Below are 27,003 nucleotides of genomic sequence, written 5' to 3'. Positions count from 1 at the left end.
AATTAACTTTGCAGGCCAGCTCCTAAGAATGAGGATGAAATGATGGTGGCCATATTCGAATATATTGATCGATTGTTTAATGTAGTTAGACCCAGGCGTCTACTTTATATGGCAATAGATGGTGTGGTAAGTTTCTATTTATATATACATTAAAGTTAGTTAGATGAAAGTTTAGGGTTTTTAATAGGGTCATTGGATGTAATAGCCTTTAGGTAACGTGTACAGTTGTGTTAATTTTGGTACTTTTTTGTTGAAAAAAGAAACCTTTTGGACCATTCTGTAGAATGATAATTTTGTTAGCTGTGTTTTTGTGGATGTAGACGGTCCACAAAAGTATATTTACTTGTAAATTATAGTGAGTGGTAGGAAGTGAATATTTCGGTGGGATTTTAAATTTTGTAAACGTTGCATCACTGAAATGTTTATTATATCGAATGCCAGTAGCTTAATTATCCTGTTAACCAGAATGTGTACTTATTGATTTAACTAAAACCACTTCCATCTAGAAGGACAAGGGCAGCAGATGTGTGGAAACAGCACTACCTTCAAGTTCCTGTCCAAGCCACTTACATCTTACTTGCAAATTTATCACTGTTCCTTCACAGCTGCTGGGTCAAAATCCTGGAATTCCCTCTCTAATGGCATTCTGGGTCAACCCACAGCTGGTGAACTGCAGCGGTTGAAGAAGGCAGCTCACGAATATCTTCTCGAGGGCAGCTACGGATGGGCAATAAATGCTGGTCAACCAGTGACACCCATGTCCCACAAATGAATAAAAATAATATTGTAGGTTTGTAACTTCAGCCACATTACAAATCAGTACACCTTTGTGGAAAAATGGCCAACTGAGATTTGTAGATTTTTGTTCTGTATAGCTTAGCAATACCAACTAAGAGTGCAGAGCATGAAAACATAATTCATATCTTTTACTGGACTGGATGTTGCCACAGAAATGTGCAAATGACAAAAAATTTGGCAAGTATAAAGTGGTCATAACATTTTCTCAAGTTTTAAGTAGTATTGTGGCTTTTTGAAGTTGCAACTAGTTGAAGTTGCAATTAATTAGTTCATATTTTAAATGGAATATCTCATTATTCATGTTCAGTCATTTAAAAAGAAATCCTCCATTGTCATAAATGTAAGATATCAGAGCATAAATACTAACCTGCCACACAATAAACCGTAATTGCCATTTTTGCTTACCTTTGCACATGTATTGATGGTAGAGTGCATTGCACGTTGGTGTTTTTCTGACCTGTTCTTGAATGATTTTAGCAAAGAAACAGCAATTTAACAGTTTTGATCCTTTTAGCAAATGTATTACCTTGCAAAATGTCGGCTGTCAAAGTTAAATTTATAATATGTTTTAAAGACTATATAAGTGAACATATTCATGAAATAATTCTCATAATAGTCAAAAATACATACCAGTAATTAGAAGTAAAGGTAAAAACGGGCTATGTAAATATTATCCAAAATATAGCCACAGTTGCACATAATGAGTGGTAGAATTGAACCTAATTTAAGTCGAGCATATAAGCAACTAGTGAACTCGATGTTATAGGCTCCTCGTGCCAAAATGAACCAGCAGCGATCTAGACGGTTTCGTGCATCCAAAGAAGGATTGGAACTGATTGAAGAGAAGAGACAAATGAGGGAAGAAGTGCTTTCTAAAGGTATGGTGTATTTGTGTTATGACATTTATTTGCCTTCCCAATTCATAATGTTGAAAGTAACATTTGATGGATATCTGCTGTTGGTACATCATGTGTCAAATGTTTGACTAAATTTAACATGAATTATGTAGCATTTCTAAGAAATAATGTATAGATAATCTTTGCTTCTGTGCTTATTCTCCACTCTGAGTGAAACTGGCTATCCTATTTTGCAGGTGGATGCCTACCTCCTGAAGAAGTAAAAGAACGGTTTGATAGCAACTGCATCACTCCAGTAAGTATTAATCATTTGAAAATGGGTGTTTGAAATTCCAGTCTGTGTTGTTTCTCTTGTTGCAAAATATTACTTTTGAATTACTCCTTTTGATTTATTCAAGGGAACTGAATTCATGGATAACTTAGCAAAGTGTCTTAGGTACTACATTGCTGATCGTTTAAACAGTGACCCCGGATGGAAAAACCTAACTGTAAGTGTCAATTCATTTCTCGAGCTTCGTATTTAGATCACAAGTGAGGGAAAACCTATTTTGTTTGTTTTGTCATGTTCGCTAAATCCGGATGTTAGGTGATATTTCGGTTACATTGTTCTACTCTTTCCCTAGTCAGGAATGAATCTTTTTCTCTTTACCTCCTTTGAATTCGTCACCCGTCCAAGCATCGACTGCATTAGATGCTGAACTGTTTTGTGAATCATGCCCTCAGATTCTTGTTTGCACAAATTGCTGTGTTCTTCTCGAATATAGATATGATGTTCTGTATTCCTGTCAACATTTTTTTCTCAAATGAAAACAAACTTGGAAATTTTGGTGTCGCGTTTTACCACAGATATTAAGAACAGAAATATCACGTCTTAAAAGAAGTGGCTAGTGATGTAGTTGGTGCATTAGTTTTAATTTTCCAAAATTCTCTTGAACTGGAGAAGGTTCCACTCAATTAGAAAGTAGTGAATACAACTCTTTTATTCAAAACATGAAGTAGCTGGAAACTATACAGCATTCAGCTTTACATCTCTTACAAGAAATATGTTGAGCTAATTATTAAAGATGTCATAGCAGGGCACTTGGAGAAGTACAAGGTAATTGAACAGAGTTGACAAGCTTTTATACAGGGGAATCATGTTTAACCAACTTATTGGAGTTCCTTGCAGAAGTATATTTGCTGTGGTTAAAGGAGACCAATGGATGGACTGCATATAGATTTCCAGAAGTTGATAAAGTATCACATCAGAGGTTATTGCAGAAATTAGGAGCTCATGATACAAGGGCTAATGTCATGGGTAAAAGATTGGCTAGTTAACAGGATACAATAGACAAGATGGGTCATTTTTTTAGTTGGAAAGATATAATGAATAGTGTACTCAAGGATATCTGTGCTGAGGTTTCAACTTCTTGCAATTTATTTAAATGAAGCGGATGAAGGGACCAAAGACAAGGTAGCTGAATTTGCTAATGAGATGAAGACAGATGGGAAAATAAGTTTTATTCTTCGAGGGCACAGGAGCTAGAGATATTCATAGGTTAATGAATGGGCAAAGATCTGGCAAGTGGAGTGATAGTGTGGAAAATATGAAATTGTTTTATTTTACAGGAAGAGTAAAAAATTAACATATTATTAAAATTGTGGAGATTACAGCCCAGTGTATGAATTTTTGGTAGTTCTGGAACTATGGAAGAATCTTCCCTACTCACCACCGCCTAGAAGATCACTAAATCCTAGCTAGATACCTTCCCCATGCTCTGAAGAAATCCCTCCTGGAAGCCACTGTGGCTTTTAACCAAATTGTGGAACTATGGACATGACTTTCACTGTTTCGCAATTCCCAACAGAAATGCGAGGAACAACACCAACTACGCTAAATGGCCTTCATCAATTTGACCAAGGCTTTTGACTCAGTCAGTCGGGGAAATGCTGTGGAACACCCTGTCAAAGGCCAGATGTGCAGAGAAATTCATCAGTATCCTCTGTCTCCTCCGTGACATGATGTTGGTGATGATCCTGACCGATGGGGAATAAAATGACAATCCTTTGCGTTAAGACAGGAGTCAACCTGGGGTATGTCATTGCTCCTGCCCTTTTCTCCACTATCATCACCACCATTCTTCTTCTTGTCAAGAAAAAGCTTCTGGGTGGTGTGGATGTTGTTTATAGAATAGATGGAGACTATTGACTTCAGATGGTTGAAACCCATGAAGAAAATGACACCGACCTCACTCGTGGAACTTGAGTATGTGGCTGACCATGTCAATCCTTCTACTCTTGGAACAGGATCTTCAAACCTCGTGGACACCTTTGCAGAAGCATACCAAAGAACGTCAAGAAGATTACCCTTGACTACCCAAGTTCCAGTCCATCCTCCGTTAAGATAAAAGAGAATCCTCCCAAACTTGGGACATTTCCCTGATCTGGGGAGCATTTCTCATTTAAGACTGACCTCTGTGGAGATCCAAACCACATCTAATCTGAATGGCACCTTCAGATACTTAAGGATGTGACATCCTTGCTGAAATCAAGATCCTTGTGTATAAGGCAACCATCATGCCAAATCTTCTATATGGCTCTGAAATTTGGACTATAGGTAGCAGCCACCACAAAACCCTTGAGAAATATATTCAATGGCTGTTTGAGATAGATTCTCTGCATCATCTGGGAGGACAGACATCGAGGCCTGATCACCCAAAACTAACTCTGCTTGGCTGACTATGTGCTGAGGATGCATGAGTTCTGACAATCAAAGCAAATCATCTTCGTCCAGCTCAAGGAAGGCTTTTGAATGAGAGGAGGACAAAGAAAGCATTTCAAAGACTTCTTGAAGGCTTCCCTCCAGAAATATGATATAGAGGTCAACACGTGGGAGATCCTCATTCTGGAGGGACCTCTGTATGAATGGGCACAATTCTTGGAGAATGCCCATTGCCTAGAGGAAGTATGGAAAAGGAACCGGGACAAGGAATGCCAGCGATCTCAAGGCCACAGATCATTTCCTCCATCTGGAAATGCCTGCCAAATGTGTGATCAGAGATGTAGCTTTGGAATTGGTTAAGCTACACAACGAATTTCCATAGTGGGCAATCATACTCATTAGCAGGTGATTGATGAGTGTGTGAATTGCAGAAGACGGGTACAGAAATTAATTAGGAAAGTTGTAATGTTATTGCTTATTGCAAATAGAATTGAATGCACAAGTCGGGGGTGGCGGGGTAGGAACTGGCGTGGGCCATTCAACCAATCGAATCTGTCCTGTCAGGCCATTCTACATCATGGCTAATCATCTCCTCAATGTCACATTATCTCCAGATCCCTTAACACTATAGTCACCTTTCAATTCCTGCCTTGTATCTGCTCTCTGAGCTTTAACAGCCTTCTCAGGTGGAGAATTACAAAGACTCACCACCTCTGAGTGAAGAATTCCTTCTCATCTCAGTTTTAAATGGGTTGCAGCGTAACTATATCAAACCTGTCATGGCCTGTTTAAAAAGAAATATTAGTGAGATTACTGTCATTTTTCATAACATTTGAGAGTTTCCTCAACCTCTCCTCTTAAAACAATTCCACCGTCCCAGGAATTAATCTGGTGAACCATCATTGTACTTCCTCTCTGGCAAATATATCCCTCCTTGGATAAGAAAACCAAAACTCCCCACAATACTCCAGGAGAGGTCCAACCAAAACTCTATAAAGCTTGTAGCAAGACGTCTTTATTTCCTTGCTCAAATCCCCTATACTACAGCTGTAAAAGGCATTGATGAGATCACGTGGATTACTTTGCACAGATGTGGTCTCCTTATTTAAGGAAGGACGTCAGTGTATTGGAAGCAGTTCAGAATGCTGACTAGCCTGGTACCTTGAATGGGCAGGCTGACTTAGGAAAGATTGGACAGGCTAGGATTGTGTTTACTGAAGTTTAGAAGAGCAAGAAGCGACTTGATTGAAAGGTATAAGATCCTTGGGGGGTCTTGACAAGGTTGATGCGGAGTCAATGTCTTATCTTGTGGGAGATTCTAGAACTGGGATCATTATTTAAAAGTAAGTGGTAAAAAATAAGTTATTGTGCTATGTGTTTTAGGTATCTGGTTTGGAGCGAACTTGATAAGTGTTGTTCTTGGAGTTGTAACATGAAGTTGAATTGCTTTGACTAGGTGGGGATGGTGGTGCACCTTGTGCCTCAGACTGGTTGGGGAAGTCATAGAGTCATACAGTATGGAAACAGACCCTTCAGTCCAACTTGTCCATGCTAACCAGGTATCCCAAACTTCACTCGTCACATTTGCCTATGTTTGGTCCATATCTCTCTAAACCTTTCCTATTCACGTACCTGTCCAAATGTCTTTTAAACGTTGTAATCATATCCATCTCTACTACTTCCTTTGATAGGGTAGAGATGTTAAGATCCAGGGAAGAGTCGGAGTGGTCGAGAACTTGTGTCCTAGGTACCTAAAGGCACAACCAGCCACAATGGAATGGTGAGGGGATGAGCAAGGGGCAAGAGTTGGAAGAGTACAGAAATCGGAGTACTGCAAGACTGTGGGAGGTGACAGCAGGGCAGGAATCCAAGATGGAACCTTGAAACAAAAGTGATTTTCTTTTAGCAAAGAGGAATATGGAATTAAACTAATGTAGCAATGAGAGTTGGATTTGAATTCCATTACTGTCCACAGAATACATTTTCACTTGGTGTGCTTATGCAGAGTACAAACATGAGATAGAGGACAAGAGAAGGAACTGACCGTTTATCCCTAAATTAACTATGAGCATTGAACCACTTAACTCAAGATATCTATTCAGCTCAACAGAAGCCACATTTGTGACCCAGCACCTAGTTAGATTTTCGAAGCTGCTATCGTACAGATTAAGAACCTAAAATACGAAAAGCTGTGGATTAATTGCAAGATTAATCAAGGCCCTTTCAAAACCTGGTCTGATGAAGGACCAAATTAGAGGAATATAAAGGGTTTTTAAAAAAAAATCATTAAATTACAAATAATCGATACATAACTTGGAGAAATAGTTCTGGTGTCTGTCGTCAATTTAATGTAGTTCCCTGGCTGACAGGAAAATTGATCTCCGATCAAATTTCTGATTCCAATCAAGCAACAAGTGGAGTTACAAAGGGATGCAGCAGCAAGATGAGGAACTCTGTAATTTCTTTACCAATTACTTCACATCTATGACGCCAGTTATTGATCTTTCTGGTAATAGGAATAGGCCCCTCCTAATCTACATAGCTGCCTCAATCTTATGCACTTTAATTAAACCTTCATTCAGCCTCCTTTGCTCCAAGGGAGAACAACGGCAGTATTTTCAGTCTTTCCTTGATTAAAATTCTCTATCCCTGAAAATACCATTATAAATCTCCTTTTGTACTCTTGTGAAGTGAAATCACATCTTTCCTGTTATGCGGTGACCATATCGCTAGAGTTTTATACATTCTAGCATAACTTCATGCTTTTGTACTCCCTAGCCTCTGTAAATAAAGGAAGGTACAGGTAGTTCTGCTATAATGGTGTTTCGTTAATGCAAATTGGCTGTAACACGATCAATGAATAGTGGATGCTGTTTGGATAACACAAACTTCCTGCTGTACAGGTATCGTGGTTTTCTATAGCGATTTTCCTATAACGCGATTTTCTACAGTGCAGGTCATACAAGAATGCAACTACCATGTTATAGGAGACCTACCTGTATTGTATATGCATCCTGATCCCTTTGTCTACCTGTATGACTGTCTTCAGTGGTCTGAGTGCATGTATTCAAAAGCCTTTGTTTACTCTTCTCAAGATCACCATCCTGTGATGTGTTCCATTCTGTTAGCCCACCCCCGCAACGGCATTACTTTCCTTCACTTAATTCTCTGGATCACTTTCATTTTCGACTTGTCTGCTCCCTCTACCCGGTCCACTTTTATTCAGCTACGGTCTGCATTTTTCTTCTTCATCAATTTGCATATTATCACCACATTACATATGTCCAAATTAGGAGCAGAGTGCCTCAAAACTGCTCTCCATTTAATAAGATCATGATTGACCTTTTTATGCCACATTCCTGCCTGCCCTTGACAGAATTCTCCTTGTTTTGTTAATAAGAATCTGTTTACCTCTGCCTTAAAACATTTTTCAGCTTCTGGCTCCAGTATCTTTCCAGGAGCAGAGTTCCAAAGACTCATGGCCCTCAAATGAAAAAAATTCTCTTCTGTCTTTAGTGCTGCTAGTTTTTTGACTTGAGCAAATTCAGAATAATAACTGTGTTACAGGCTAGATAGGAAATTACAGATAAAGAATTTGCATTTATTAAGTGGAAAACACTTTGTGGAGTGGTGATATTTATAATGGTGTTCATATGGAATTAGTTTCAATCACAATAATGTAATTAATTTGCTTTTTTAAAAATTTACTAGGTTATTTTGTCAGATGCAAGTGTTCCTGGTGAGGGTGAACACAAGATCATGGATTATATAAGAAGACAACGAGGTATGTGTGCGATATTTGATTGGAAGATGGAGTGGGGTGCTGAGGAGGTCTTTTTTTAAAATGTTCATTTTTACTTTGCAGCTCAGCCACACCACGATCCAAACACCCATCATTGTTTGTGTGGAGCTGATGGTGAGAAGTTATCCAATTGTCTTTATGTGCGTGGGTTTCCCCTGGGTGCTCTGGTTTCCTGCCACAGTCCAAAGATATGCAGGGTAGGTGGATTGGCCATGTTAAATTGCCCATAGTACCCAGGGATGTTTAGGTTAGGTGGGTTAGACAAGAGAAAATGCAGGGGAATGGATCTGGGTGGACGATCTTCGGAGGGGCGGTGTGGGCTTGTTGGGCCGAATGGCCTGCTTCCACACTGTAGGGATTCTATGATTCTATGAGTAGTGTAGCTCTTGTGAAAATTAGCTTTCAGTATCTTGTAACCTGTTAAGGATTGCTTTTGTTTCAGAATCTTGACTGCTATTATGTAAATTATATAAATGCCTACTTTTCTGCTACTAAACCTGTTTTTTTTCCAACAGCTGATCTTATCATGTTGGGATTGGCAACTCATGAACCAAACTTCACTATAATCAGGGAAGAGTTCAAACCCAACCAGCCAAAGCCATGTGCTCTTTGTAATCAAGTTGGCCATGAAATCAAAGAATGCCAGGGTTTGCCGAAAGAAAAGCAAGGAGAGGTACTGTAATTAAAGCCTGTAAAATATTGCTGTTAACTACTTTCACCAATATTAATATCTGCAGAAAATAAAACATGGGATTTCTTTCATTGGTCAAATGGGAAAGGATTTCACTTGTATATTACTTTGCAGTACGAGGATGAGAGCAGCTTGGTTCTTTTATCCCTTACATATTGAAACATTGAGCAATAAAAACATTTATACAGAGTTTTTATTCATATGTGCAAATCGATTAGCGGCAGTGTCTCAGTTGATTTCAGCCACAAATTTCCAACATTCAACTTGGCATTCATTCTTAAGACACTTCACCCTCAGTTCATGGATGTGGACATCACAAATACAAGTTTGTCTTTAATGTGCAAGAGCAAAATTACGTGTTTCAAATACTGTGCATGATTTCACTTCTTAATTTTTCCTGCACCTCTTCCCCAAAAAACCCTCTTTACAACCGAGAAAGGCTTGACAAGCAAAGGTTTTTCAGCTTATTAGTGTTATTAAACCTGAATCCCTGCAGCCTATTATCAGCAACAACCCATATTTTGAAGCACATCACTTCAACCTTATTCATTGCAGCATTGCCAGATGTAACTGCTTAAATCGCTGATGCTTTCTGACCATCATTTCACACTCATCACATTTCTGTTTACGCCTACAGAGAATGCTGACTCAACACTGATACTTTTTTTTTTGGAAATTGAATGCTTGTAAAACAAACTGTTTGGAGCACATTGCACATTACTATTAGTTATTTCCTTAAGAGTAGTTTTCCTTAAATGCCACTCTTAAGACAGTAATGCTGGTTTCAGAATTTACATTTGCTACTGCTGTGCTAATGAGAATGAGATAGCTGTACTACAGCCTGGAAGTTAAGCTTTACGTGCCACACAATGCAGCTTTCCAAAAAGATTCATTTTATTATAGTGACGTTGCCCTGTTACCGTTACTCCAAAAGTAGCGATTCTTTGACATATTGTTTACATTGTTAACTTTGTGTGACAAGCAGCACAAAAGATATAAAGCACCAACCAAATAGCCACTCGGTAGTTCAGAACTTGAGTATTACTGAAAAAAGGTGCATTTTGTCAAAGAGAGTAGGAACTGCCAATGCTGGAGTCTGAGATAACAAGGTATAGAGCTGGATGAGCACAGCAGGCCAGGCAGCATCAGAAGGGTCCAGACCCAAAACATCAGCTTTCCTGGTCCTCTGATGCTGCCTGGCCTGCTGTATTCATCCAGCTGTACACCTTGTTATCTGCATTTTGTCAAAGCTTTTTGACTTGCACTCATCTACAAATCGCAAGAATACCAGATCAAGCAGAAAACCACTGTTTATACTGATGAGAGCGACATGTGCTAATTGGTTGGCAAGTGAACTCTGCCATGGCAACAACTATACCAATTAGGGTCCACTTTCTATCCATTTAGCACTATCCTCTCATGTTGTATAAACTTTGGTTTCCAGTTGAATTGGTCGTCTTCTGAATTGTCCTGATGAGTCCAATACAAAAACCTTTGACAAAATGTGTTGTCTATTTTCAGCAATATAGCAACAGCATAGAAGTGCCCTCAAATAAACTTGCAATGCTTACTGTGTTCATAAGAAGAGATGAGGACAGATGTCCAAAAGCTCGTTCAAAGTGGTAAGCTTTAAGAAAAGTTTTAAATGAGTTCAAGATGTTCAGAAAGGTGTTCCGAGAACTTGGTACTGAGCAGCTGAAAACAGCATGAAGTGACGGAGATAAGAAAAGTCATGGTGTGATAACCTGTACAGGCTGTACTGGGATGTGAACGGGTTCTGTTTTTGAGTCCATATGGAAGTCTGAACACAATGCAGGACAATCTGAAGTAGCTGTTTGTAAGTACAGGAAATGTTTGTATGTCAGATCTTTAAAATTAAATTCTAGTATAAGATCACATTCATAAGCCGGATGTTCATATACTGGGGACCCCCATACTTTGCTGCTATATAGTGGAGATATTCCATTGCGTATACATATAATAATAACCATAAGTGTGGTCTTAGTTTTAAAAAAAAAGTTGCTGGGATAAGATTAGTGGATTTTTCACAGTCAAAATTATTATTTTGTCTTTCATTCTTTAGTTCGACCAATTAGGAAGTAATCCTCCAATTGGCTCAGAAGTGGAATTCATATTTATTCGATTAGCTGTCTTGCGTGAGGTGGGTTGATCTCAAAATATTAAGACTCTTAAAATGTTTGTTTGGCATATAACATAAATCATAGTCTTTTTTTTAAACATTTTAACCAGTACTTGGAAAGAGAATTAACTATGGCAAGCCTCCCCTTCAAGTTCGATTTTGAGAGGAGCATTGATGACTGGGTGTTTATGTGTTTTTTTGTGGGAAATGATTTTCTGCCTCATCTACCATCGCTGGAAATTAGGTATGCTGATTCAATTAATTATTTCAATATTGTTTGACTTTTTTCTGTACTCTTGGAATACTTGAAGGTATATTGTCAGGATCGTTCATACTTTTCTGGAAGCCTCAGCTTTTCACTTTAATGTTTATTAGTTTTGAGTTTCATTGTTTCATTTTTAGTAAAGTAAATAATTGTGGCTATCTTGATCTTCCTAGTTTAAAATGCTGTTATTCAGTAAGTTCTGATAAATTCTGGAAAGTTGGCCGAAGAGAGTTACAGTGCAGATTGTTGGAGCTGAATTTGTTTGATGTTTTGATGAAAAGCAGTTGAAATTTACAAGAGGTAGTAGGAACTGCTGATGCTGGTGAATCTGAGATAACAAGGTGTAGAGCTGGATGAACACAGGCCGAAGAGCAGGAAAGTTGACGTTTCAGGCCTGGACCCTTCTTCAGAAATGAAGAAGGGTCCAGACCCAAAACGTCAGCTTTCCTGCTCCTTTGATGCTGCCTGGCCTGCTGTGTTTATCCAGCTCTACGCCTTGTTATCTGAAATATACAAGAGTTCTTGTTATTCTAAGGAGGAAACAAGGTCTACATTAGCTTATTTCCTGCAACCTGTGGCGGGCCATATTTTGCTGGAAGCTGGACATTTTCAAGTAATAGAGACATAGGCTAGCAGTGCAATTGCACTACCTTGTGATAACTAGGTCTGAGTTGACTTTAGTAAGTTCTCACAATTAATTTAATTTAATTACCCTGAATTTTCAAGATTCTAAGTGGCAAACCTTGTTCAGAAATGTATTAATAATTAATGCCTGTACACTTCTGAAATAGCATATTACTGGACTGAAACTGCACTTATAAACTATAAGTAGTGTTTAGATTTGTTAAGACTTGAGGCGTGGAGAAAAAATTCCAGTCCCTGATAATTACGAATTATATGCATGGTAGAGTATGTAAAGCCCAGGGATTTGTGTGGGCTTCATCATTTGTTGGGCTGCTGAGCACATCAATGAGAAACAGCAGTAATTGGTAGGAAGGAGGCTGAAGGCCCAAGGGAGTTGCTCTAATTTTTGAAGTCTGTTAGCTCTCCCTTCCATTTTGTTTTTGAGTTTCAAGAGCTTGTTGTGAAACTTGTGTAGGGCTCTTAGTTATGTCATGAACCTGATTTGTATACACTTAATGACAAAAAAGTTCTTTCTGTTAATGACATGAAGTCTGTCCCCCTCATGATATGGAGCTGTAAAAATGACCACAGCAGCATACCCACTGCATTTGGAATACATTCACTGACTTATTTTGAACTCAGCCGCAGTCAATCATTAAAGAGTAGGAATTGTGCAGAGCAATGAATAATACTTTCAAAAACTTTGAGAAAAACTCTCTTGTGCTATCAGTATGAAATAATGAGAGTAAATTTTAAGATGTTTCAAATTTATTTTTACAATAGTTGTTGCTTATGGATGAATCACAGCAAGTTTTTTAATAGTTATACAACTAAGTGTTTGAGAGGGATGACCATTTGCCATACTGTTTCTGCATACACTGTGCAGTTCAGTATTTTGTAGGCTGCATTGTCTTATTAAAAGTGTAACTGTTGTGTATTGCAAGAACTCATAAAATACTGTAGTTCCATGTGAACTGAGCTGATGACAAAAATTTTGACTTTAACATTTCATTCTTGGGCACTATGTCTCTTTCTCAGGGAGGGTGCGATTGATCGACTCGTTGGCATTTACAAGAACGTAGTACACAAGACAGGGGTAAGTGACATGAATAGCCTTGCCAACCTATGTATTTAATGGCAAAAGAAATCTGATAAACTGCAAAGCTTTTATTTCCTTTAGGGTTATCTTACGGAGAATGGTTTTGTCAACTTAGAACGAGTGCAGATGATAATGGCTGCAGTTGGAGAAGCTGAAGATAACATCTTTAAGAAGAGAAGAGATGATGATGTAAGCTGTCTCTGGTTTTGCAGCCTAAAGTATGTGTTATAGATGTGTTATTTAATACTGTGTTTATAGTAAAAGATAAAGTTATTTATGTTCTTATTAACTACTCCAGGTAAGTTATTTTGCCATAAAATTGTCAAGTAAACATCCATTTTCCATTCAAAACTAAAAGCACGCTTAAAACTTGTTGAAGGCCATATGAAACAGCCAAATAGTTTAATGCCGGCGAGGTTAATTTTGCTTTTACGGTACAAGTTTGCTGTCTATCTAGTTTCACATTGTTAAAATTGTGGAGTGTGAAAGGTTGTCAAGGCTGAACTAACTTCAAAGTTTAGTTGAGACTGCTATTTCAAGGGAGTCTTGCTCCTCTCTGCTCTCCACCTGAATTCAGGCTTGTATTTGTGTTTTAATTACAGTGTGGAGTCAAACTACAGGAAATGTTCCACACTATTGTTATAGTTACAGTGAGTGAGCCCTTATGGAACAGTACTCCATGAAGCTACAGTAAATAGCTGCTTTTAAATGATCTTTTAAACATGCAAGTAAGACGATTGGCATCTACTTCTTTCACAGGTGTCATTTAGAAAAAGGCAAAAGGAAAAAAACAAAAGGATGAAAGTAAGTCATTCCCTAATTCTGTTATAGAGATGAATCTTAACAGTTGTAGGAGTGTCCAGTATTTTGTTCATTTAATGTGAGGACAAACTTTCATTCAAATCTATCTATCTGGAGGTGAATTGATTTTTTTCTATTTATCAGAGCAAAAATTCATCACCTTGCTTCTGTACCATACAATTGAATTGGTAGAATTTTTTTCAGCAGATGTTTAAATTCATATGAGAGGAAAAGTGAGAGTGACACTTAACATTGCCAAACTTGCACTTGCTCGTAGAAAGCCACTGTCCTTTTCTGCCTTTTTGTCAGGTTGATCCAGTGCAATTCTCAGATTTTTATTGAATGTCTGTTTTTGAATTGGTCTGCAAAAGAAAATGCAGTTAGGAGGTCAGGGTCCACGTCTGTAATGTGGATATTATCGTGCATCGTTTCTGCTTTTACTTTTGAGAAGTTTGATACTTCAATTGTTTCAGTTTTCTAAAAGATAATGTACAGTTCAAGAGAAATGTTGGGACTTGTATAAAAATGGAAGTGTTTTCATTTCTGAGGTGTAATTTGAAAGTGATGCTGCGATTGACTGGCTGTGAGGCCCCAAGTTTCCATTGTTTCATAAATCGTTTCTGCAAATGCCTTCAAAAGTCATTTCTCTAGAAATTTCACTTAATTTATTTTGGTCTACTTTCCGATATAAAATAAACTAAACATCAATTAACCTAGGAAATATCCCCTGTCCCCCAGCATTATTAATTTTAAACTCAAAATCATGGGAAAAGAACAATTGGCTCATTCGCTGGGTGTTTTTTTTTTCAGAAGAGAAAGGAAAGTAACAGGTAGGAGCCAGTTAACAGATGAGCTGGTACTTCCACTAGTTATTTGTCTGGTAGGCACAGGATCACAAACTATACTTTATAATATGCTAGTTTCAAACTGAAATTATTTGTACCATGGTAATATAAAAGACAAAATTAACATGTTGGAAAAAATCAGAACATTAGCTCTGTAAAAGAACTAAAGTTCAGTTTGCAGAGATACATTTTTAAAATTTGTTAATTTTTGTTGAAGTAACATAGTATATAGATTTGCTCCGTTAATCTAGAATATCTAGAAACACAAATTTTGATTTCATTTTATTTGGGTTAAATCTGAAAATGGAGGCCCTGGGACAAACTTTGCCTCCGAAAAGTTGATTATTCTGTGTTAGTCCGATCTGTCTGCCCATTACAAACACAAGAAGTGGGAGTAGACCATGCCATCCCTCTCAAGCCTTGTGTCACACTCAACTCGATTTTCTTCAATATCACTTTTCTATCTGCTTCCCATACCCCTTAATCCCCTTAAAGATCAATTAAATTTGAGTTTGTCTTGAATATGCTGAACAATAGAGAATTCAGTCATGTGGATGTTCAATTCAAGATTCTCAACCTTCTGTGTGGAACAGTTTATTTCAATCTAAGTCCTAAAATGATTTTACTGTCATGGTCTACATTCCTGAGCCAGCAGAAATAGTGCCCCAGTTCTTACCTTGTCAATCCCCTTCAGAAACATAAATAGTTCAATGAGTTAACCCTTCAGTTTTCTATACTACCATATACCACCTTGTTGCTCATTCACTTAACCTGTTTGGATCGCCTTTACAGGTTCTGTCATTCTCATTGCTTGCATTTCCATCTACATTGTATTGTGTGAAAATCTGCATAGGTTATTCTCGTCCTATTACTGCTAACGCCCCAGCATTAATCTTTCTGGAGACTACTGTTCGTAGCCAAGTTGAAAATGTCTATTTGTCCTTACTCTCTGCTTCCTTTCTGTTCACAGTTCCCCTTTCCACGCTGATTATTATCTCAGCTAAGGAGCCATTATCTTTATTATTCATGTTTTGTGAGACACCTTTTGAAATACCTTTTGGAAGTCTAGGTATACTGCGTTTACTGACTCCCCTTTATTTACCTTTTATTGGTTCAAACACTATTTCTCTTTTTGGTTATACTGTTTTGTTTCAGCGCACGATTAAGCATTCTTTAATAGTATTTTCCGGATAAGCCAAGTCAGGCTAAATGTCCTGGAGTTCCCCTTTTCTTTCTCTGCTTCCCCTGCTTCTCGACCACCACCACCGCCCCCTGCCAACATCAACACCACCTTCAATGGTGGTATTACATATGCTAACTTACAATCTGTTGGAGCCATAATTAAATCCAGGCAGTTTTGGAAAATCCTAATTGTGCATCCATTATCTCTGCAACTACTTCGAACCACAGTATGTATGGCATTAGTTCACAGAGAGTTGATAGTTTTTAATCCCTTAAGTCTCTTCATACTTTTTCTCATTCTTATTTGTTCCTTAATTCCCATCTTTTCCTCATTTCCTGTGATAATTTCTCTTATCTCTGCCTCTATGGGACCAATGCTCGCTTATATTATTCCCATCCTTTTCACATACTTTGTGATGAAATGTATATTATGAAAGTTGGCTTTTAAAATAGAAGCAGATGGGTGAGGTTCATTTCTGTTTTTTTTTAAACTGGCCAGAAAGTATTTTGGATCAGTAATTTACATGTATCAATACCAAGAAAGCTGACTGCAGTCAAATGCCTGAGTGAACCCCTTTTGCTGTTTATGGATGGAATGCTTCTAATGCAGCATCTACAATGGACCGGAATGCTATTACTTTATATTTGTCTTCAGAACAGAAGTTTCAGGATCTCTGCTCAGGAGAACCAAGATTACATTTCAAAAAGGAGAAAGGTTTCTTCTCGCGAGAGAAATTGTTAGTTTAGATGAACCAGTTGCCCAAGCCAAAGTATTGTGAGTTTGTGCAGCTTCTGAGCTGGGAGATCTTGCGTAGAAGTCTTTAAGTTGTTAGAATTGAGGAAGTTTAGACCATCAGAATTGAGAGGGGTTCATGACACTGGACTGAGAATCATAAATTTGTCTGTACAGTTCAAGGGAAAGAAACTGGGAGTGGTCAGTTTTTCCTCACTGTAAATTCAGATAGAAATGAAGTTTCTCTGGAAAAGAGTATCTGTGAAAAGATGATTTTGGAGAACACGTTGCAACTTTGTTTGTTGCAGCATCTTTCTAACAGTCTTAAATTACATAGTTTTTTTTCTTTTGTGTGATAAACGTTCTTCCTGTGGTTTAAGAATATCTAGTCCTTTGAATGTGTTTCAGTGGCTGACTACCATGGTAACCAACTGCAACAATTAAGCATATGATCTATGAAGCCAAGTTTCATTTTGGGATTCTGTTCCTTCATCGCCATTGGGACTCATTTCCTAACAGCACTGCGGGCATATGTACAGCCCACAGAGTGCAGTAGTTCGAGAAGGCTGTTCACCATCACTTTCTGGAGGGTATTTAAGGAGTGGATATTAAATCCTAGCCTACTCAGCAACACCCACATCCCATGACCAATTAAAATAGAAATGTTCCTTCAATTCTTTCTTTTCTTAAATAACTTTGGTGCTGTTTGTTAAAGTATCCTAGTGCTTAATCTTATGACAGTTCTTTGACATTTTAAGCCTATTTTGAAAATGTAATACTATCTTTAATTTCCCTTGGAAGCCACAATTTGGATATATCATACTGGGTTTGTTATTTTTAATGGCATGTATATTTGTTAAACATTTCAAGTTGTTTCTTTAAGTATCACCCACTGTTTTTTTACTGACATGCCTTCTAGTTTACTTGCCCAGTTAATGTTAGCCAGTTCTCCCTTTACATCGATTGTAATTGGCTGTGTTAAAGTTTTGGAGTCTTTTGGGGTTGGAGCATGTTGCTTTCAAACTTAACTTGGATTTGAATTATATTAAATTGTGGTTTATAATTAGACCTGCCTTGTTGCAGAACACTAAATCTAAAATCACTTAATTCCTGGTTAGTTTCTCAATATGTACCAGGAAACTGTTATGGAGCTTTACTTGTCCATTTGATTTGTCCATTGTCTATATAAATCAAAGTCCCACACAATTGTCCATAGCAAGCTTACCTGATTTTTTTTCAAATGAAACTTTTACATTTTGCATCAGTTTTTCTCTTGATTTGTTATGGAAATAGTTTGTTTTATTTTTCCTTCTGTTGTATCCTTTTGAAGTATCTTGAGACACCTCTTGATTTGTAGTTTGTTGCATAAATTAGAGTCTTTTCACTTTTTAACCATTGCAACTCTGTCATCTTTGTTCTTTCATTAGACAGAAGCAGCATCTTTTGTTCCTGGTGGACAACTTGCTCCACAACCTCTGGGCCAACGGAATGGTGGAGGCAAACCACAGCCCCTGCAGAATGCAAGGCAAACCGCTTATGAAATGAGAGTACAAGGTAGAGATCAACAAAATAAGGTGAGACAGTGGTAGGTTTTAGGTGCCAAAAGATGTGATTATGACCAGATATAAATATATGTCTCTTTATTAACAAATGATAAAACTGTTGAATCAAAAGATCACATTTACGATCATGTTCTAAGATGCTGCAGTTCTTGTATGGTTTTCAAAGCTGCTTCGTTTAAATATGATGTTGTGAAAATGTTTTTGCTTTTGTTCCTAAAACTCAAAGCAGTGCTATGTTTTATAAGAGATTGTACCCTCATCACCAGCATTTAGATTTTAATTATAAAAGTTCCTTTACAAGCTTCTGGGAGCATCCTTTTGAACAACCATAGAATAGGCTATTATTGTTTGCTGATCTCAAATTTTAAGTGTGTCTGCAATTTTTTAAAATTGTTCCACATGGCCCTTTATACAGCATTCTCATTGAAGGCCACTTCCTCCAGCTGCACGTTATCTCCATACATTTATTTCATTCCATAGCTTGTAAGAAAAACTTTATAGGGCTGTTTGAAGGCTGTACGGCAAGGTTATTCTAAACCTGGGGAGAGGAATCTGAACAGAGTATGAATCCTCGACTCATAATTTTTCTATTTAATAATTTTGTTAGTTTAAACCACTAGCTTTACAGCAACAAATTCCTTTTCATTTTTATCTCTCACCCAGTAAGATGTCTGGCTATGAGAGGTTCTGATTATTTCCTTCTGGTATATCTTTTACTTTGACCATATCATAGAAATTTTCTGGCATTTCTCCCCACATGAAATTTGAAGAAGACTGTTTTATCAGTTGCAGGCCCATCAGTGGGCTAATGAGACCTATCTGTGGTTGGTTGGTTCTGCCATAGTTGAAGTTGGGTAATTAGATCTATTCTTATCCTTTTCTCGTTCATGCTGGCTTTTTGCTCAGTCTCAAAGATGTTTCTGACTCTCCTGATATAGACTTTTCTGGAATCATGTTGTATGGTGCACACCGTTCCCACTGGTGACAATTGATTTAGCACACAAATGGGTCTTAGGGTGTCTTTTAAAAAGTTTGCACGGAGTCCCTCTGTTCCATTTACCAATGTTCAATTCGTACAACCCAATTTGGGCAATAAATGTGACCCACCCAACACAGAAGGATATCCTTGATGCTGATGTAAGCTGTTTCCGAGACTATAGTGTTTGTGAATTAGCCCTATTAGTAGATCTTGAGGATGTGGCAGAGGCAGTGGTAATGGAAACAATCTAGGGGATGTAAATGACAATACCACAGAACCAATGACTCTGCAATGTAGAACATGATGATAAAGGCTGTGACTTTTGTATACTGAGTTTGTTCTATGCACTGAAACTGCGCGATTTATTGAGTCTTCTGGATGCATTGTTTGCTTTTGAAGGTCTGTTGTCTCCTATCTGCTCTATGTGGCATCAAATGAGGTAACTCCCTAAAGTGGAAAATTGCTGATGACATCCAGCTCAAATTCCCTCAATGTCAATGCTTGGTGGTTTGTATTCTTCTTGTGATGCAGGCTGATACAAGACTTCTGGTTTCTTCAATTTGATAACTGATTTTTAGTCTAAAAGTTGTGCTATCTCAGAAAAAAGTGTAGTTGTACATTGTCGGTCTGATTATGCTCTCCTGGCCCACAATCTTCAGTTAAAGAAGTTCATTGATTAGGTTTCGTTTTGTGTCTTTGTGAGAGTTTGAAGATTTGCAAATAACTTCTGCTTATTTATGTAGGCCAAATACCTTGGCTGCTGTTCGTTTGTATGTGGTTGTTCTGTAATTTGGTATTTAAAATAGTTTTGTGATTTGCAAATGTATTAACTTCAACTTCGCCTTTCAAGTCTATTCATATTCTAGTTGTGGTTATTTGTGCACAAAATAACCACAGATATTACTGTAGCATCTGAATTTCTAGCAATAAGTATACCTGTGTTATCTTGTTACAAAACCTGGCTCCGTTTATATTGTAGGTTTATTGATGCACCATTATAGATGCTGGTGCCACACCATTTATGAATCCAAATTTGGAGTTCAAAAATGTTGCCTTGAGCGTCTTGCATTTGACACTTCATTTGGAGTTGAGCATAGATTTCAGAACTGTTAAAACATGCATGTTGGAATCCTTCAGTTTTCTGATTAAAACCTATATGATCATTTAAATGTCAAATCTGGATTTTCTTCTGTTTGTTGATGTTTAAAAGTTACTTCTGGCAGAAAGACAGAATACGTCTTTCCCCTAAAGGTACATTGCGTACTTTGAGCTAATGCATCACAAGATTATTTGATCGAAATTGATTTTGGAAAAAATAAACTGCTATGGATGAAGAGCTTTGTATTTGAAGGAATTTGAAAGGCTAGGCGGAGGGGATGATTCTGTATCAAGTATTCCTTTCTTCCCACTCACTTTCTCATTCAATACCTCTCCTTCACCAAACCCCACCCCCCCCAAAATAAAAACTCCTTGGAAAATGCTTTAAGAGACATCATGTAGACTTGTAATTTGTGACTGTCGTTTCTTTAAACTGCTTCATTCATATCAACAAAAGTCTTGGAATGTCAGGAAAAGAGCATGAATGTACTTCGAATGTGGTTTTTTTTTTAACAGGAGAATGAAATTGATTAGAGGTATTCTATCAACATGGAAATTTGATAAGTGGCGGTGTTGAAATTGCTGTGAATTCAGAGTTTGTTATACTGCCTTTTCACTGTGTAAAAACTAACTATAAATGTCTGGAAATGTTATAATTAGTTGTGACACCTGCCTCTGGTATGGTAATATTGATGTCTTTAATGTGATTTTGGCTTAATTGATGTAGATAGATCATCTGTTGCAAAGCATGGCATGTTTTCCGGTGCAAAAAAGGTTGAGAGATTTGGCGTACCTGACTAGCCAGGAGAAGGAATTGTGAGCATTTGACCGAGCCTGTATATATTCCTGTCAGCCAGCTGGGGATGACGTCGTTGACCACGCTAAAATATGTAGTTTGCAAATTCAGAAACGGTTGTTTGCTCAGCAAATTGTAGCTATGAGAAATTGACATTTCCTAGAAAAGCCGGGGGAAATGCTTTAAATGTTAGATGGTTTAATACTTTTGAATTAGATTCCAAAGTAGATAGACTTTGAAATTCCCTCCCTAAACCACGCTTCCTCTGTATCTCATTTTTGTTTTTTAAGATAGTCAATAGAACATCTCTCTCTTCAAGTTTTTGTTCATCTGCTGTAATATAAACTGTCATATAGGTAGTCTTGTTGAACAGAAAGACTTAGGAGTTCAGGTACATAGTTGTTTAGAATTTGCGTTGCAGGTAGGTAGGGTGGTTAAGAAGGCATTTAGTATGCTTGCCTACATTGCTCAAACAATTTTGTGTAGGAGTTGGGATGTCATGTTGAGGTTGTGCAGGATATTGATGAGGCCACTTTTGAAGAAGTGTGTACTGGTCTCATTTGGAAGGATACTAAATTGGAGAGGGTTCAAGAAAGAATTACCAGGATGTTGCTGGGACTGGAAGGTTTGAGTTATAAGGAGAGGCTGGAAGGCTGAGACTTTTCTCACTGGAGCGTACGAGGTTGAGGGTGACCTTTACAGAGATTTTTTAAGTCATGAGTGGCATAGATAAGGCGAATAGCCAAGGTATTTTCCTTAGGACTGGCAGTTCAAATCTCGGGGCATATTTTTAAGGTAAGAGGAAAAAGATTTCATAGGGACTTGAGGGGCAGCTTTTTCACACAGAGGATGGTTCATATGTGGAATGAATTGCCAGAGGAAATGGTAGATGCCGGTACAACATTTAAAAGACATTTAGGTAGGTATATGAGTAGGAAAGGTTTAGAGGGATATGGGGCAAACACAGGCAAGTGGGACTAGTTCAGTTTGGGAAACTTGGTTGGCATGGATGCGTTGGAACGAAGTGTCGACTTCCATACTGTATGACACAATGTCTCTATGAATACCTTGGGATTTTGCATTACTTGAGAAGCACTATATAAATAGAAGTTGTTGGCATTGTCCTGGATACATCTGATTGTATGGAGAAAATAACAGTCAGTGGTAAAGCCATAATGGAAAATTGAGTTCTTGTGTATAAGCAGCAAAAAATTGACAATGCAAAGAAGTTAGGGTGAAGTAATTTTTAAACTATTGAGTACCATGCTATTGACTAATATTTTCCAGTTTACAAAAGACTGGTTAAAGAATGTTATAACTGTGTTAGCTTGACATCCTTGGTGAAAAAGACTGTTGAATGTAATTGAGATAGGCTACCATAGCTTTCTGAGAGATGAATAGTACATGAATTTTTGTTGTTTCCAGAAGAATTCCAGTCATTAGTAGATAAGTAGATGCTGTCTATCAGAAAACACTTTGTATGGCTCCTCAAAAGACTGATAACTCAGTACGTTTGATTTGTTTTTCATTTCACCCCTGGCATTTTTAAATATTAATGCTTCAGTCTAGTGGGAAACGTGTTGCATTAGTATGTACTACAAACAGGTTTGAGGTTGCCATGGACCCTAAGATTATGAGATTTGAGGTTGAAGAAGAATATGTTGTAATAATTATTGTACTAATTTTTAGATCAGAATGAAGCTTGTTATAAGTTTTCAGGCCCATTTCCTGATTATTCCTTAAGTCTGTACCATTTTGGTCTGGTGTTTGCATCTATCCATATAAATGATTGAAGCATTTAAAAAGAAAATATCATATCATTTTTGATCGTACATTAAATAAACAGAAGTGAACTTCAACAAAATAGCAGAGGTAAAAATGTTGTGGTGCATATAATAGATCAAGCAAACTTGATGAACCAAGTGTCCTTTTTTAACTCCCACCTTATTAATTGTATTGCTTTTCTTCCTGAAATCAGTCTAAACTTCTGCCAGAGAAGTTGGCTGCATAATTGGAGACTGGCCTTGATTGTAGATTTTCATGTATAACGTCTGTGGTAGGATATCATATAGGTACCTGATTCAAAGGATACAAAGCTGCAGAATAAATTCCGTATGCTCACCCTCTCAAGTTAAGAGTCTAGGAGCCGTATTTTTATTTTTGGGCTATACACTGGAAAATGGAAGTTGAGCACAGTTATCTAGCTTAAAAAGTAAATCCTCTTTCAAATTCACAGTCAAGTGGCATTGTGCGGTGTATGTTTTGGCTGCTTGTTACTTTCAGAGCAATGAATTTGATACTTGACAGTATGGGTCTCCATCAGGAGTTTTTGAGTTAAGGAGAAAAACTGCTTTGTCATGGCAGATGGATTTGTTTTTTAAGCTGCAGTTTTCACAGACCTGTTGGGTGGCTGCAATGAAGAAATGTCTCTCAGCTCATTCTCTGTGAGTGAAAAAGACAATACTTGAGGAAGCTGAAAGAAGTCAATTCTAGCACAAGACAGGACCTAGGCCAACCCAGTAAGTTATTGAATCATCGCTTTAAAAAGTCAAAAATCTGCGAAAGACAACTTTTCTTATACTTGGACTCATGAACTTTAGAGTTTGTTTTTCTGTGTCTGTTTTACTATTCTCAGAATTTATACAAAACTTTTTTTTTCTGTTGTATTTATGTATGTGCGTTTGAGGTTTTAAAGGAGTATAGATTAAATTGCATAGCAATTAGTACTTTTTTGGCCTTGTTCCTACCAATTGCAGTATTTTCTTGTGATTGAAACCTGATGTGAATTATTTTAGTCATAGAAAGCAATTGAAGTCAGATAAGTTGAATGTCATAGTGGTTCGTAGGAACCAATTATTGCCCATGTTGGAATCTGTACCGAAAACAACAAATGCTGGAGATCACAGCGGGTCAGACAGCATCCACAGAGAGAACAAGCTAATGTTGCGAGTCTAGATGACCCTTCATCAAAGCTGAAGTGATGTGTGGAGGAGTCAGCATTTATGCTGTAGTTTGGGTGAGGACTGGTGTGGGGGTAGCCTTCTAGACTTAATATTGAATTCATCACCTTTAAATTGTGAACCATTTCTTCCTTTTCTTTTCATGTCCTCCCCTCCCCCCCATCCCAGTTACTGTTCTTTCAAGAGGTAGTAGGAACTGCAGATGCTGGAGAATCCGAGACGACAAGGTGCAGAGCTGGATGAACACAGCAGGCCAAGCAGCATCGCTCCTATGATTCTGCTTGGCCTGCTGTATTCATCCAGCTCTGCACCTTGTTGTCTCCACTGTCCTTTCAAGTCTGGCAGGCAACACACCATTGTTCTGCCATTCGCTCATTCCGATCAATTGATCTGAACTATTAATACCTTTTCTCCACCAGCGCCCTACTCCCACTATCCCCCCGTCCCTCCAAACTATAGCATAAATGCTGTCCCCTCCACGTTTTACTTCAGCTCTAATGTAGTCATCTAGACTGAAAATGTTAGTTAGTGCTCTCCATGGATACTGCCTGACCCGCTGTGATCTCCAGCAATTGTTGTTTTCATCATAGTGGTTTAATTGGTGATTTACATACTTATAACAGCTTGTAGAATAATGGGGCTCAATTGTTGCTGCCCTCTTTCCATTTGAGTTACAACAGAGATTGATGAAGGAGTTTTGTACAACTTGAAATCTTTAATCGATGCTTCGTGAGGCCAAGAGTCTGGGTGTTGATATGAAATTTCTTCAGTATTAGCCTGTGCCAGTTGATTTTACACATTTCAAAATCAAAACAAAAATATGAAACATGAGAACGCCATTATTTCACCTGCTTAATATGGAAACAGATTTTATGTGGTGGCCTGACCTAGCTTGGTACATGTATTGTAATGTGGATTTTATTCAGGACTCCTTGAAAGTGGTTTTTAGTTGTTTCGAAAATAATGGAGAAGATTAGTTTTGAATGCTGAGTCCTGATTAAACAACCGAGTTGCTGGTGTCATGCTCAGTTTTTGAAAGCTTGGGAGTGGGTGGTTCACTTTTAAGATTTTAATTCAGTTCGAGACCAATGGGGTTAATTTTTTTTTCTTTGAGGCTGCGAAGGGCAGATGAATTTAGGAAGATTCAATCCAGTCCCCTTAAGCAGGCTTGTTTCCTAATATTATACTTTGTTTCATACTAATCTGGCAATCTCATTTGTGAGAGTAGAGGTCTCGCACCTCACTGTCCACCACCTGACCTTGCAGTACTTCATGTGTAAGATAGTGTGTCTGAAATTAGGAAACTCCCCTACCTTCCAGCAAGGATCCCTGTTACTTTGAAGATTTAATCATTGATAATCTGTAATTACTTGAAGCGTAAATTTATTTCAGTAATCTGATTTAAAATGAGCAGTCAGGTAGTTAAGCAACAAATGAATTTTCTACCAAAATTTCATGGTTTTTACTTATACTTGTTACTAGTAAAGAATCTTCCCTTGAAATTTTATTCATGCTAGTAACTAGCATCCAATCTGAGCACCATTTCCTGCCCATATGCCGCTCGCATTATAAAATTCAACCAACTGGCATTCAGCTCGGTACTGAGGAAGGGTCACCGGACCCGGAAAGTTAACTCTGTGTTTTCTCCTTCACAGATGCTGCCACACCTGCTGAGCTTTTCCAGCAACTTTGTTTTTGTTCAGTTGTGAGATACCTGTTTAGTTCAATTAACAAGTACATTTCACTTTACCAATTGAATGCATTTGCACCTTTGGGGAAATATTTGTCTCCTCCCAGAGGTTGCATATTTGCTCTTGCACGCACTGTCATGTGCTCTCACTCGCTCTCCTCCCCTCCCTCTCCGGGAATATTAACTTCCCTTTCCTAACACAAGGGATTAGGCTTTGAGGTTGATAGCTGCAATTGCAAAATAACAGGGGAGTTTTATTTAAGGTCTTAGCAAAAATTTGTAGCTTGCATAGTGGATACAGTTGTTCCGTGGCATGCAGATGTTTCATTACCATTCTAGGCAACATCATCAGTGCAACCTCTAACCGAAGCGTTGGTGTTCTCTTCTGTTCTGAATTTATATGATACTCTGGTGTGGTGAGTCTTGTCACTTCTTCTGTTCTGTTTTTTAGCAGTGGTCTGTATATGGGGTCTGTTTCTATGTGTTTGTTAATGGAGTCCCATGTTGAGAACCAGGCTTCCAGAAATTTCCTTGCATGTCTGTTGTTCGCTTGTCCCACTATAGTCACTTTGTCCCAGTTGAACTGATGGCCCTCATTGTGTATCGAGACAAGTTGAATATTAGTCGTGTCTTTTTACTGCCAACTGGTGTTCGTGTATCCTGGTTGTCAGTTTCCTCCAGGTTTGTCCACTGTAATGTTTATTGCACTCACTGCATGGGATTCTGTATATGATGTTAGTCCTGTTCCCTGTCTGTATGGGGTCTTTAGTCTTTGATAGCATTTGATGCGGTGTTGATGTAGGTTTGTGCACAATCATGATGTTATGCGGTCTAAGGAGTGTGGTTGTCATTTCTGATATATTTTTGATGTAGTATATAAACAACTTGGAAGTTGGATTTGGATTGTAAATGAATTCGGTCATATCGCCATTCATTTATTTATGAAATAAATTTCACAAAATCTGATTTCCTGTGCAATATTCCTAATCCTAGAGAGGTTCAATAAACTTGTGCATTGTGTTCATCAAGATGAAATCCTTTGATCCACTTTACCCAAGACTGTATATTTATCTTAACATGATGGATTGTACCCACTAGCTTTGACTTTTTGTTGCTGAGCGCCTTTCTGGATCATTTGATTCCAGACTGAGTCTAGAGCACTTGAGAACTGTGAAATGAGGAGCATTTGACTTTGGGGCTAACAACTGCACACAGCCCAGGCCCCAGTAGGAACCTCTATCCCTGTGCCACAGCCCTTGACATGATGAATCTAGTGTTCTCATTTCCTGAAGCTCCGTTTCTCCTGCAGCTGATTATGTCCCAACTTTCTTACAGTTCTAGAGATAGTAGGAACTGCAGATGCTGGAGAATCTGAGATAA

The 27,003-nt window shown here is 38.0% G+C and overlaps 1 protein-coding gene across 1 annotated transcript in view; it reads left to right on the top strand.

Moving 5' to 3' along the window:
* The window catches only part of xrn2 (5'-3' exoribonuclease 2), a 39,597-nt gene that overhangs the window by 11,009 nt on the left and 1,585 nt on the right, over positions 1-27,003 (top strand). The window contains exons 3-15 of the mRNA XM_048601002.1: positions 15-126; positions 1,565-1,676; positions 1,892-1,950; positions 2,054-2,143; positions 8,068-8,140; positions 8,222-8,272; positions 8,674-8,831; positions 10,933-11,010; positions 11,100-11,233; positions 12,917-12,974; positions 13,059-13,166; positions 13,737-13,781; positions 17,966-18,112. Of these exons, the coding sequence (XP_048456959.1) occupies positions 15-126; positions 1,565-1,676; positions 1,892-1,950; positions 2,054-2,143; positions 8,068-8,140; positions 8,222-8,272; positions 8,674-8,831; positions 10,933-11,010; positions 11,100-11,233; positions 12,917-12,974; positions 13,059-13,166; positions 13,737-13,781; positions 17,966-18,112 (1,225 nt within the window). The remainder of the gene's footprint in view (positions 1-14; positions 127-1,564; positions 1,677-1,891; positions 1,951-2,053; positions 2,144-8,067; positions 8,141-8,221; positions 8,273-8,673; positions 8,832-10,932; positions 11,011-11,099; positions 11,234-12,916; positions 12,975-13,058; positions 13,167-13,736; positions 13,782-17,965; positions 18,113-27,003) is intronic.

Source organism: Rhincodon typus, chromosome 9 (genome assembly GCF_021869965.1).
Source record: "Rhincodon typus isolate 14 chromosome 9, sRhiTyp1.1, whole genome shotgun sequence".
Classification (NCBI taxonomy): domain Eukaryota; kingdom Metazoa; phylum Chordata; class Chondrichthyes; order Orectolobiformes; family Rhincodontidae; genus Rhincodon; species Rhincodon typus.
Note: the sequence above shows the minus strand (reverse complement) of the source record. Positions and strands in the feature narration are given on the sequence as shown.